General features: G+C 36.2%; 1 protein-coding gene across 3 annotated transcripts in view; it reads left to right on the forward strand.

Annotated features, from left to right (window-relative positions):
• Pard3b (par-3 family cell polarity regulator beta) overlaps nt 1-14,816 on the forward strand; it is a 1,142,550-nt gene that overhangs the window by 551,298 nt on the left and 576,436 nt on the right. For all 3 annotated transcript variants that reach the window (XM_017801393.2, XM_017801395.2, XM_029569916.1), the window contains exon 4: nt 1,445-1,554. In XM_017801393.2, coding sequence (XP_017656882.1) covers nt 1,445-1,554 — 110 coding nt within the window. The remainder of the gene's footprint in view (nt 1-1,444; nt 1,555-14,816) is intronic.

Consider the following 14,816-nt stretch of genomic DNA (forward strand, 5'->3'; position numbering starts at 1 on the left):
TTTTTTTGAGGCAAGGCCCAGTAGCCCAGCTGGCCTAGAACTCACTATGTAGACCAGGCTGGCCTTGAACTCACAGAGATCTGTCTCCCTCTGTGCTGGGATTAAAGGCAAGTGCCACCACGCCCAGCATGAAACTGAATTTTAAGGAACTTCTTTCTAGACTACTTTCTTTTCAAGTTTCATTCAAGAAACAATTGCCAGCCATGCAGTGCGTGAGTAGCTTAAGAAAGTTTGAAATGGAAGAAGTAAAGAGTAATATAGTGATCTATCTATTGATAAAAAAGATAAAGAGCTAAAAGGATTTGAACTTTTTAACCCATTTTAGCATAGTGTCTCTGTCTTGAATAACATGTCAACTTCTTATTATAAAAAAATTTAAGGAAGCAACTCCTATCTAGAAAAGGATGAAAGTAATGGAGATTGTTTTACACAAAAAGAATTTTGTAACACATATAAAATCTGTTTAGTAAATAACTTAAAATATAGATGAAAATGTTCCTCGAAGCTAAAATAGCTTGAGAAGTTCGGGGAATTATTTTCAGAATGTTGATAAATGGGAAATTGCATTCATCTGTTTTTTGCTCTTTTCCCAAATGCATGCAAATAAAAAGTTAATTTTTCTGTGAGAGTGATTTTTAAACCACAAGCAGATTTTTTCAGGCTTTTCTCTATAGCAGCCAATTTTGTATGAAGCAAATTACTTTCAGCCTAATTGCAGTGCGAGTCGTTAGGTTGCTGGCTCTGGTAAGGTTGGATTTCATTTGAACTTTCTAATAGTATGATCTTTTTTTCAGAATGTAATAACTGACTCAAATATTTAATACGGGAAGCTTTTATTAAATTAAAAAGAAATCAGGATATATTTTTAGAAGAACTAACTTATTTTCTTTATCAGTTTTATCTACTTTAGGGGAAAAGAGAGTGGACCCAATCCCCTTCTATACTTAAATAGACATTAATGTTGGAAACAGCCCATAATTTATTTCAGTATGTACCATTGTTAAAAAGGTTTGGGAAACATCAAATGGTAGTAATAACTATACTTCTAGGCCTACTGAGTAGCAAATTACACTGCATGTTTGAACTTCTTCATTAGTCTTGTGCATAATTATTCTCTAATACTCTGTATATTTCCTAGATCAGCTTTTAGATTACCCACTGTCCACTTCTATATTGTCTAACAGATTCTTTTAAAAGCTATGGCTTATTTTAAAGTACAAGTAGAGAAAGATGAGGGTTGAAACATTTTGAGCATGCTTGCCATCCTATATGGAGATGCCCAAAGCAGTAAGTGGATTCACTTACAAGCATTCTTAGAAACAGAATGTTTTTACATGAAAGCATGTTATAAATAAACCTTTTATTTTAATTAAAGCACATTGTGCCACATATTCTCTTCTCCCCAGGGTTCTTTTGACCTCTCACCTCTTATTTTTGTCCACAGGCACTCCACTGCTGGTGAGGAGAAGCAGTGACCCAGCACCAGGGCCACCTGCTGATGCCCAGCCAAGCACTGCAAGCCCCAGTAGCCAGAGTTTGAAACCTGTTGTTCAAGTAAGTATCCTACCATTTGCTTTTCTGTGAAGGAACAAAGGGCCTTACCACAAGCTCCAAAGAGTTGATAATGAGATAGAGGTTTTTTGATAAAATACAAAGTCAAAATTATAAAATTAGATAGCAGAATCTATTACTAGTATGTGGATATTAATGATATCCATTACTTACATAGTTCTGATTACATGCCAGGCACTGTTTTAAGTGTGTTACATTGTCATTTAAACTTTTACATATAGGTAAGAACAAAATTTTTTTGTAAATTTTTTATTGATTTTTTTTTGTTCATTTCATACAGAACATCTCAATCATTTTTATACCCCTTTTTCCATTGGCACCATCCCATACCCTTCACACTGGAATTCATACATTTTGTCATTTGTGTCAAGGCCTATGATGTCAAGTTAATGTCTGCAGACATCCCTCAGTGCAAGTTCATCCACTGAGGTCCAGTCAGCCCATCTAGCGTCCCTCCCTTTAGGAAGATCAGCCTTCCTCACCCAGCAGTAATCAGCTGCCAATAATTCTCCCACTAAAATTGGGGCCTGCTGCCCATTTCCACAGTTCTGTGCTGGGTTTTTGTCTGCTTGAGTTTCTAAGGGTCTTGTGCATGCCGACACCATTGCTGTAGGTTCATAGGAGTAAGGTCCCAGGAGCCTGTAGGACTCTATTTGCATATGGTCATGCACCTCCTCCCTGGCACTTACAATCTTTCAGCCCCCTCTTCTTCACTAGTCCCTGAGCCCTGAGTGGGTGGAATTTAATATAGGAATCTTGCCCAAGGACCCACACTCTGCAGATTCTTATTCTATATGCTTTGGTCATTTGTGACCTATTGTGTTCCTGGTCCTCTGTTACGTGAGGGAGTTTCACTCATGAGAACTTAGAGAAGAACAAGTTTTTAATCTCCATTTTCCTAATGAAAATTTAAAGAAGGGGAAACTTTAGTCCTTTATTCAAGGTCACATAGCTAGGATATGATAGAGCCAGAAATTGAACTCAAGTGATGTGGCACTAAAGACCCTCCCAGAACCAGCATACTACCTTTCGGCATGCCCTTTGCCCTCCTGCTTCAAAAGGCCCAAAAACAGAGTTTGTATATTTTCAATGAGTTAGCACAATGTTTTGTGAAATCATACCACAGTCAATGATGATACAGTTTTGAGCTCTCACTCTCATGGCTATATGATGCCAGTATTGGATTTCTAGAACTTAGCATTGAAATTGGAGAAAAAATATATATATAAGGAAAAATGTTTCTAAGCCAACATACTTATAACTGCTGTATTTATAACTGATATGTTACGTGAAAAATGATTCCCAAAAAAAATATGGTATCTTCCATCCGTATAAACTGTAGGGTCTTGTTCTTTAAATCCTCAGATACTTGGACGAGCTGTAATGGTTGTTCATCCATCTGAATAGCCTGAGTGACAAACTATGGTTAATGACCATACATGTCATTGCAGTGAATAATCTCCAGTAATGTAACCAAGTTAAAAAAAAAAAATCTCCTGAAAGCCTATCTCTTTCTCATTTCATCTCACTATTTAGAGCACTTTAAGGATGAGTTAAACAGACGCTTATGATTTGGTATAATTTTGTTTTTAAGATGTGTGCCACAGTGTAAAAGGTAGAAGTTTCCATACTAAATTATTAAATATTTAACATAGATTAATATTTGCCCAGTATTTTTTGAACATTACTTCCTTATATGACGAAGTGTCTTGAAAGCATTTTAGATGTAATCTTATGTCTGACCCTTTTTAAAACTCTGTCCTGGGGGCTGGAGAGATGGCTCAGTGGTTAAGAGCACTGGCTATTCTTGCAGGAGACCTAGTGGGTTTGAATCCCAGCATCCACATGTCGGCTAACAACTGTCTATAATTCCAGTTCCAAGATATTCAATGCCCTCTTCTGGCCTCTGTGGGCACTGCATTAGCATAAACACACACACACACCCCACAGCTTAAAATAAAATGAACTATTAAAAGAAAACTTTGTCATTTTAAGGAACTATATTTTATACAACATTAATAAAAATCAGGTGTGTTTGGTCTACTTTAATGATGAATACAGACAAAGTCAGTGTTTTGGTGTGATATGGTATTTTTTGTTGGTTGGTTTGAATTTATTTTATTTTAAACATGCATTGATTAAGACCAGATTAAGTCTAAACATTGGATTGAGAGAAGGGAAGTATATAAAGGTGAGAAAATTTATATAAACAAGAATAAGTACAATTTAATGCATATTTTATGATGTCTATATATCCTAAGTGAGTCTGTCTGGTTAATTTGTTACCACTGTTTGCGTGCAGAAAAATCCATGCACATATATTTTTATATTTCTATCATGTACTTTCTATGCTTAGAACAATTTAAATAACATAAATATTGTTTTCTTTTAGAGGAACTTAGGGCTCCTTTCTTTCTGATAGATTTTATAACCTCATTCAAGGACATCAGTGAGTTCTGACTTGGGGTGTATGGGTGGGTGATATATTGTTACTAGCAGAGAAGCATACTCTACATCAAGAAGAAATACTAGCACCCATAATGCTTGTACCTCCACTTATGCAAATTGCCAAGTATGGGTCAAGTGCCTGTGTATCAAGAGTAAAAAGGAAGGGCTGGAGAGATGGCTCAGCAGTTAAGAGCACTGGCTGCTCTTGCAGGGGATCCAGGTTCAATTCCCAGAACCCACATGATGGCTAACAACTATCTGTAACTCCAATTCCAGGGATCCAATGCCCTCTTCTGACCTCCATGGGCATTGTAGGTCTTGGGAGCACTTACACACACTCAGGCATATACTCACACACATAAAATAAAAATATTAAATAAAAATTTTTTTAAAGAGTGGAAAGGAAAATACATTTCCTTTTTTCCTCACAATGGGCTGTGTGCATGATGAAGCACAGACTGAGCTCCAAGAATAGAGTTTAGTATTTGCCTTGTCACAGGATAGAAGCACTCTCAGACTTTTCTTGCTTCAGTTATAAAATCACCCCTTTGAATCCTTAGCATTCCAAGGTGCAGACATTGTACCTTCTCTCTGTCTAGAGCAAAGTACATGGAAGGTGTTTAGCCTATGTGATTTGGATTTAAGAATGCTAGACACATTTAAATCTTGGGCAAATTAGAATCTCTGAGCAATTAACCAGTTTTAATTAATAGTCAACCTAATTCAGCCTGTTACCCCCAAGAATCTACCAGGTAAGTGCTTTTATGATATGCTCCACCTAAAGCGAGAAAAAAATACACAACAGCCCTCTCATGAGAATTGTAGGCAAAGTTAGCAAAGATTCTTGGGAATGCCCACTTTTTTAGAAGAAAGATACATTTTGGCCGGCTGTCTGTATATTTTACTTTTACTCATATTTCTGCAAATCTAGACTTGGGAATTATTCAGATTTATAAAATACAAAAAAAGTAAAAAGTCTCATTAAGTAGCTTTTATGTTAACTGTGCTCAAATGATAATACATTCGGTATCTTGGGGTGAATAAAATATATGATTAAAATAATTTTTATAATTTCTTTTTCTAGCAATCACTAGTATAAAATTGTAAATTATATTTGTAGTTCTTATTGCATTTCTATTGTGCAGTGTACCTCTAGACAGAGGTAAATGGGGTATGAATTAAAGGGTTTGAGACCCTGGAAGGAAAAATTTTGAGCTCCATGTCATCTCGAGTGGCAGCATGATTAGGCATAGTTCCAGCTTATTCCTAAAATGCTGAGTCATCACTAACTCTCAGAGAGATTCAGGTATAGGTGAAAATCATGTGGCATGCTACCTATAACCCTGTTGTTCTTGGTGTTCACCGAGTTGAGGAGAGAGAAGTAGAATTCCAGGTTAGCTTGGGAAAGCAACCACCACAAATCTCACCTGAGAGCAAACAGTTGAAAGGCTTTTGTTTGTCAAGGACAAGATGAGGCCCAGGGAGTATGAATTAGAGATGTAGGCTTCTTTTCCCTATTTCAGATACCATAATTCATGCTATACCTGTACTCACTTGATTCCTCTAGCTGATAAGTGATGTTAACAATGGGGATGTGTAATAATGTGACCCTGTAGCAAGCAACATGAAAAAAATAATTACTTTAAAAAACTGTGTTCCCTTACTTCTCTGTCCAATATCCAAAGGGACAAAAACAATTGGAAATTCCATCTCCCAAATAGTGTTCACGTATAAGTAATTCACAGAAAGCAGGACCCCAAGTGGGTTATACTCAATCATTCCCAAGAAATGAAAGTTACTCATAACCCACAGCATAAGAATTTGAAGAATGAATACTTGACACATTTTGATTATGTTGAAATATTGCCCTTAAAGTCACAGTTGATGACTGTTATTTTTAGCTGTACTTCATTGGTCTTACCACAGCTAGAAGATGTTTCATGGACACCTAGAGATGTGTGTTTTTCAAAAGTTAGAAAAGTTGCACTTTTCTGGCTGATTAAATTATTATAAATTGGTTATTTCAGATGTATACTCAGGAACATGCTAGAATTTTTTAAATGGACCTAAATTAGAAGAAACAGATTTCTTGCAAGCTTCAAATTCTTTATATGCTGAAAACCCACCAAATTTCAGATTTTGTTACTTAAAGTATCATCAGATAAACAGCATGGAAATGTGTTTCTTTTCTTCTTATCATATCAGAATGGCATAGCTATTAATGTGCAAATAGCAATAGCTATTCATCTTCCAAGACAATAGAAAATCTCATTCTGTTGACTGCTGTTGAACTAAAGGAAGAGAATCCTAGGGACAGGATATTGTAGTGAGTTTGCTTATGAGAAGTCTTACCTTCCTTTCCTTGATTGTAACCTGGTGTTCTTGGCTTAAGGGCATGCCGTAAAACCAAGTCCTTGAACCATAAAACCAAGTCCTTGAAACTGATGTTTCCAAATATGAAGAGAACTCTAAAACACATGTGATATTTTCCCCTTAATATCCGGTTAACTAATATGGTTGTTTGTGTTTTAATGACTGTTTATACTTTTGAATTTAACCTTAAGGCAAACTGATCCTGTAGGGAGAGTAAATTAAAAAGTGAATTCTTAAACATTATAGTACTGTGGTTGTTCTCAGATAGTAAAGGATCTTATACTAAATCTGTTATATTTTTTTGCATTACCAAAATTAAGAAAATGTTGTTCTGGCCTTTAGAAGTCGATGTCTATATTATATGCATTTTATTTCAAAAAGTAAGCTGGCAGTTTGGGTGATTGTTAAAGTAGAAATTAATGGATGGGTTTCAGGGTGTGGCACCTATGAAGTTACATGTATGGGGTATGTATAGAACTCTAATACTCTTTAGAATTTAAATGAGAACAAAAGATCAAGATCAAGAGCCACATTTTGGAGGTTAGATTAAATAATTCAGGGAAACTGCCAAATCTCAGACAATGAGGACTGATGGAAGTTAAGAAGTAGAAAATTTTCACCCTCTTCCTGCTGTTGCTGACTATTAAATGATTAAGGTTATTTCATCATGTTAGTCCCTTTCCAATGTAACATATAGACTATTAATTCAAGGTTTTAAGAAGAATGAAAGTTTTTTCCCCTAAGAACCATATGTATATGTTCACTCAGTTACAGTACAGGTGTTAGTCAGAATAAAGGTAAGGGAGAAGGATGCAAGCTGGTTATGGGCTATATCCTCAGGGAAGAATTTCTAGTTGTCTGGAGTGTACTCTTGGAAGAGAAGTGAAAATCCAACCCATCTTTGGAGATTTGGGGATTTTATCAGCAAAGATTCTGGCAGGTAGCTACTGCCAGGGATAGGAAGTATGTCCAGTGAACAGCAGCATTCTTTTTGCATCTTACATATAATATGATGAACTGTGAGCAAAGACATGCCCTGTTGTATGGCATACCTCTTTCCAGGTATATCGCATATATTGAAATTATAATAGATGTTTCTCCTGGATTGAAATTTCTCATGAAAGAAATCATTGAGATATTACAGTTAAAATTAAGTAGCTTGCTTGGTAGGATTAAAATCAAATTGCTTATTGAGGTGTCAGAGGACATTCGATTGTGGGCTGCTGACTATACACCCAAACCAGCTAACCGTGATCTGCTGTCCTTCACTACCTATTTGATTCTGGACACGATGAAAATTAAATGAACTTATATCAGACCCCAACACTGAGTTTGGCAAACATTTTGAATGACCAAATCATATTTTCTATCCATTAGATATCAATTAAGTAGCTATAGAAAGACGGTAATAGAATAGTGACTATAGATGCTGTGGTATATCTGAATGCAGTTGCCATCTATTGTCTTTCAACAAGGAGCGATGAATGCTATAGAGCAAAAGGGAGGGATAAAGAGCATGTAACACATAATTGTATTATGTAGAGATACTGAAGCCCACAAAAGGTTTTCCCTCCCTGCCCCTCCCAAACAGTGATTTAATAATAGTCCTGGTGTTTGTAACTCCAGCTGTTCACGCTGTGTGCTGATAAGGCCAGAGCTTGGAGACACATTGCAATGATAGTTTTCATATGGCTTTGTTTTTAAGAGATAAAGCTGTGGAGCAATGGTTCATGGAGCCAAATGTTTACTAAGTTTGGCAAGTTGAGGCAGCTTAATTTCTAAAGCAATTGTGCCGTGAGACTCAAATTTAGGTAGAGGAGAGTCAGAAGCCCAATTGATACTGTAGCATAGTTTTTCACTGAATTTTGAAGAAATTAGTAAAACAAATTTGGATTATTTGAATGCCTATGCCATGACCAGTAAAGGACTGGAAAATGTGGCCCTGTTCAGGTGTGTGCTGCTCCATTATTTACCTTGGTCTAGTTCAGAACTGGAAATCTAAACAAAAGGTAACTATTCAGATATCTGTTTCAAAATTTTTTTAAATCTATTCAGATGTCTGTTGCAAAAATTTAAAAAATCTAACCATGGCAAGTCTTCTTTGACTGATATTCTGAGTCTGAATACGATGAAAACTAAATGAGTTTTACTTCCATATCACAATACATTGATTAACCTTTTAGATATCCAACTTTATGCTGTGTGTTATTAGGTAAGCCCAAGACATTATTCCTGTCCTTGGAAAACTTGGAGCCTGGTTGAGAAGATCAGATCTAAGGCAGTCCTGTCTTCCAGAGCATATATAAGATTACCAAAATCCTGCATTTTTTAGCAATCAACATGCACGTTCTTTACCTAGACTCTGCTCTTCAGCGTTACGCTGCTCAGCTTCCCTCAAGCGTGAAGAGAGCTGCCCTATGCAGGGTGTCTGTTAGCTCTTATCTCCCTGAAATATCACTGTTGGTTGGCATGTCTGCATAGTTTCAAAACTGCAGGCTCCTTGGAGGCTTTTTTTTTATATATATATTTAAGTCCCCAGGCATAGTGCCTGGCCCATGATAGGTTCTCATAAATGTGTGATGCTTACAACTGTTATTTCTGAGATAGGCAACAGTATTTCAGTTCAACAGCCCTTAAGCTAAACAACCTTTAAGCTTTAGCTCATTTTATAAGGGTGTGTATTGTATAAATGTATGCATCTATATGTGTGTGAGAGTGTATGTACCCATCATACATATATATATGTATATATATGAATTGTATTGTGAAATTCATTTAACATGCTATTTTCTTCCCAAATGGTTTTGTTGAGAAGTTTCTGCTTTAAGAAAATGTGTTATTATAATTTCTTCATGTTGTCAAGGAGGAAGAAATGTTTAAACATAACTTCACTTGCTATTAAAATGTGAACTGGTAGCTAGGGTCAGCAGTTTGAGTTTTGAGACCTAGCTCATCTTCTAAGAACTAGCATGACTCCAGCATTGTTTCAAACCAAAAATAGAAATAGTGAGAACAAACCTTCTTAATTCTATACATAAATTGTTACAAACACTGATTTTTGCAAGTAAACGTTATAGGAGAACATAGACTATAAAATGACACATAGGTAGTAGAATCAGTTATCTGTATTTTATCTCCTTGTCAACAAAATTGTGAATTCTATAACCATAAAGTTAGTTATCTTGTCAGTAGTAATATCATACTTTCCTAATAACTGTGTTCATAGAATTTAGAGAACTTCTGACTTGAATTAGGGGTTGATTTCTTAGACCACTGCATTTAAAGATGTTCCCTTCTAATTTTCTTCTTTTATATCTTTCTTAGTAGGTTTTTCTAATTTTGACTGATATCAAATAAAATAAAAATGTTTCTGGCATGTGGATTAACTACTTTGTGGACATGTGCAGAGTGTTTCTTGACAAAAGACTAATGAGAGAAATATGTTCACTTTAGCACTTAGGACAAATCCAGTGTTGTTTGAAGTTTGCTTAGCTGATGTTTAAAGTAGTCTCATTCTGAAGGTCAAGAACATGTGCTTTGATTGAATTAATAACACTGTGACCTTGAGAGAATTCTTTTAATTGTAGATGATTCACTCCTAAATTGTGTATATCTCAAAGAAAATAATAAACAGGGGAAAACATAAATTCCAGTTATAATTGGCAACATAAACATCCAAACTAATGACTTCTGGATTCCAGATGTAGTTTTAACTTGATTTGGATGAATTCAACTTTAAATTTCATTTTAGAGTCTTGAACTTCATAGGTGCTCATAGATTACTTGTGAATCTTTCTACCTAAGACACCAGTAATCTTTGTTTATTTGCCAACGTAGATAATAAGGAGAATAATTTGAAATAAGAACCAAACACTCACATAGGCAGTAGCATAGAAGCATGCCTGTACACACATGTACACACACATTCAAGGAAGAGAGCTGCCACTAAAATCTGAAGACTAAAGCCCTAGTAGGCAGGTTAGGCCAAGGTTAGTCATGGGTAAGAACTGTGTCTTCAAGATATCCTCATCTTCTGTGCAGACCTTCCATGCTACAGCCATTTATAAAATTCCATGGCATGGACTGAAAAGGTTTAATGAGAAACAGCAAGATCTACTAGTTCTGAGAGAAAGGGGGCCTTTCTCTTTTCTCATTGAACATGGTAGAATTCAGAGACACCTCTTCTGATGGGAGATATTTTTTTCCTCACAACATAAACTTCTCTCAAGTGCAAGTTTCATTTTGGTTGCTGCATTCAAATACAGTGATAGAATGACATTGTGGAGACATTAGAAAGACTTCTTTCTCAGGAGGGTGGTTCCTTTCCTAATAGCTCTTCCATAAAGTAGAATTCTGATGTAGATGAATCACATTTTAAAAGTAGCTACTGTGCAAGTTTTACACTTGTGGAAACATACAACATCCTCATAAGCAGCATGTGAGCTTGTCACCATGTAGCTTTTGATGTCTGACTAGATGATCATAGGGACATCTGGAGTGAGTTAGTTTTGAAGTGACTGTTGTACAGCAATCGAGAATCCAGAGCGTTCTGACAGATCTTAGCCATTTTTTTTTTTTTTTTTGAAATCACAACTTTTTGCAAATCTTTTTCAACTTCCACTGGCTAAAACCTTTCACTCTGACATTCCCCTGGTGTTTTCTATCTGACTTTTTGAGCATTCTTTCCAGACAGAACTCTTACTTTTTAAGTAAGAATGGATGAGTGGCATTTATTGCAAAAATCAGAAAGGAAAAGATAGCTAGTGCATCTGCAGTCAGAACTGACTTCCTTGCTTACAGAGATTGGTGTCTTCTTTTCCTCTGCCTTTAATTTTAATCACTGCCAATCTTATAAGCCTTCTTCCTGGTAATTTATAGATAAAGCATATTTGGCTTTCAGCTATGCTCTTGCAAGCATCCAAAGAAAAGCAAACAGGCATGAAAGCAACTACTGCTGTTTATAATGTGATGCTTCATGTTCAGAACACTTATCAAAAGCTCATTCATTAGTATGTAGTACAGTCAAAATTGTATTTGAGTTGTCTGAAAGTAAAAACAGTATTTAGAGATTGTAGAATATTCCACTGTGGTCTCTTATCTGCTTTGAGACAGGAGTATTCTAGATTTGGAATAATTCTGGATTTTTTTAACATCTTCATAATATACATGATATCTTAAGGGCAAGGCCTGATATTAAACATCAAATTAAGTTGTTTTCTGTATTCCTTAGATATATAGCCTGAGGTAACTTTACACAATGTTTTAATGTACCTGCTTCTTTACTGAGACCTATCACATGGACTCAGATGTGAAGTTTTCCACTTAGATTATCAGACTAGGGCTGTTGAGCCAATAAGACATGATTTCTTAGTTTGCATGAATAAAATTACTATTTACCTATAATAGACAGGTAAATACTAGTACACTCACACAAGATCTCCTGCCTTAAAAATCATTGACCATGCGGGCATGGTGGCGTGTGCGTTTAATCCCAGCCCTCGGGAAGCAGAGGCAGGTGGATCTCTGGGAGATCAAGGCCACTCTGGTTCACATTGTGACTTCCAGGTGAATTGTGACTAGAGAGACCCTGTTAAAAAAAACACCCAACAAAAAGACCAAAAAAAAAAAAAAAATCACTGACTGTTTCTCATTCCTCTAAGATACATGTTAAATTTCTTAGCATGGCTTTTTATAAAAGCTGTTTTCCTTTTGATGTTGTGGCAAAATACACATAAAATTTGTCATTTTAAGCCACATTATCCATTATCATTATCTCTAGAACTCTTCATTTTATAAAAGTGAACTCTGTACCCATTAAACAATAATTCATTTTCCTTCAGCTTGACAACCACAATTCTGATTTAGAAACCCTTGGAACCTCATATAAGTGGAATCATGAAACACTTGTCTTTGTTTGAGTGGCTTAGTTTGTCTAGTATAATATATCCTGAACCTTCTAATTTTATCTGTTGTGAATAATATAATCCCAATACTTGGGAAGCTGAGTCAGGAAGATTGCTTTGAGTTCAAGACTAGCTTGGGCCAGCATGGGCTACAGAGTAAGACCTAGTTCAAAAAAAATTATAAAGCAAAATAAACATGCACACACACGCACAAACACACACATGCACAAGCACACACATACACATACATGCACCAATGTCATGTCAATGTTTAGTTTTCTCAAAACCATTTGTAAAATTTTAAAAAAGCTATCCTTCCCTATCAAAATACTAATGACATTCTTTGTAGAACTAGGAAAAGCAATTTTAATATTTATGTGAAACCACAGGTACCCTGAATATAACTTGGGAGAAAAAAATCTGTAAACTATATATATAATAAAAGAATAATATCCAATATACAATGTGGCACTGCCACACATTGCCTGACCTCAGTGACTGTCTGGAACCACTGAGAAAGAATGCATGACCCTCCTCAAATTTGCAGTTTTCATGCCTCCAAAGCCACTGTAATTTGGATGACACTACCAAGTTTTGGCTGCCAGCTTGAGTTGGACACTTGCCCCCCACCAACCACATTAGAAACAGCTTTTGTGTGTAGCTGCTTTGTAGGAATAGAAGTCCCTTTGGGCTCTCTTTCACAAATTGGAAGCTTAGCTGGGTGAGATCTTGCCACTGGGACACCTTTCTTACTGTTCCAGTGCAAAGCTGGAGGCCTCTCCTTAGTGGCACTAATCTGTAACAATTATAGCCTCTCTTTCTGCACATGACTTGGCTGTAATATTAAACTTCATAGTACTTTTTCTTTCCAAACTTCAAATTTTGTATTTCTCTTCCACTTGGGTCTTTTTCACTGTAGATCTGCAAAATTATCAATAGTAATCATGCCACAGATTCAAAATTACACTGTCTTGAAATTTGCACCAGCAAAGAAATTAATTCATTATGATTTAATTTAGCATTCTGCAAGTTCTTAGGACATGGGAAGAAGGTAGCCAGATACTTTGCAAAATATCACACAAATGGCCTCTGAAACCTCATGACCCAGGCCCACACTTCCCACATTGCTCTCAGTACTTATTGTCTTTAAGCTCCTACTAGACAGGCCCATTCAGCACTGCTTACAACACTCAACTGCTTTTTCTAGTTTGAAATTCCAAAGTCTTCCACAATGACTCCCAAAACAACATGTACATGGACAGGGTTTTTTGGGTTCTTTTTTTTTTTTTTCACACCAATAGCCCACCCACTGATACCAACTTCTGTATTATTTACAGTTTTGTTGTTGTTGTTGCTTTTCTTGTTATTTTTCCTGTGATAAAATACCAAGCAACTTTGAAGAGGGAAAGTTTATTTTGGCTAGTGGTTCCAGAGGAAGAGTTCATAGAGAGCAACTAGAAGTGGGGTGAGGCTGCAAACCCTCAAAGCCTACCCCCCAGTGATGTACGTTCTCTAGGAAGGCTATACTTCCTCCAAAAGCACTACCAGCTGAGCACAAGTATTCAAATACCTGAGCATATAGGGAAATTTCTCATTCAAACCACCATAATACCTAAACTTTAGAACTTCGTAGTTTAGCCAAACCTACCTTAAACATGCACGAAGTACTTACATTAGCCCAATGTTGGACAGAAATCATATAGTAATTCAGTATTACCTTGTCAAGTATTTTATATAATTCATTGACTAGCTGGAAATAACCCCCCAATTTTTTTCAACACAGTGAACCAAAGAATATCAATTATTTCCCCTCCAGATGTGCAGCTGATAGATCTCCATCTTACCACCCCTACCCAGCAAACAAACAACCATAGCACATGTCAGTAGCCCAAGAAAAGACAAAGTTCAACCTTCAAAATAAAAAAGAAAAGCTTTTCAAATGTGTCTCAATCTGAAATGTAGGCTTTTTCCTCCCCTTAAGTCAGATACATCCTTGGAAGTTCTGGAAGTTCCAACACCACTCCCATGCTGCTACCATTGTTCAAATGCTTTGTGCAATGCTCATCTGAAGCTGCCTTCAAAGCCAGTTTATTAGTTCTTCCTAAAAAAAAACTCACAGTTTATTTTCATTATTCTACAGTTACACTTCATTTTTCTACCAAAAATGGTATTGTTCTAGCTAAAGCCAAAGCTTATACTGTAGAGCTGGTCTCAAGTGACATGACTGTTTACACAATTCAGATACCCCTGAGAAGAAGGACTTCCCACCACAAGAGCATTTGATACAGACATTAAACACATTTGTGGAAAAAAAGACTCAGATGTGCTTAAAGCACCAGGGTTTTATAGCCATTCTTTGTTTATGCAATTGTCTAGAGGTTGAGACAAGTAGATTTTATCCCCAACTCATCCATTGGCTCTTTGTCAGGCTAGGCAAGTATAATTTTCTACTATGTCTGGAACAGGAAGATTGTCTTCCAATGTGGTCACAGTGGAATTGCAAGGTTAATGCCTTTTATC

Source organism: Nannospalax galili, unplaced genomic scaffold (assembly GCF_000622305.1).
Source record: "Nannospalax galili isolate Female #2095 unplaced genomic scaffold, S.galili_v1.0 scaffold281, whole genome shotgun sequence".
Lineage (NCBI taxonomy): Eukaryota > Metazoa > Chordata > Mammalia > Rodentia > Spalacidae > Nannospalax > Nannospalax galili.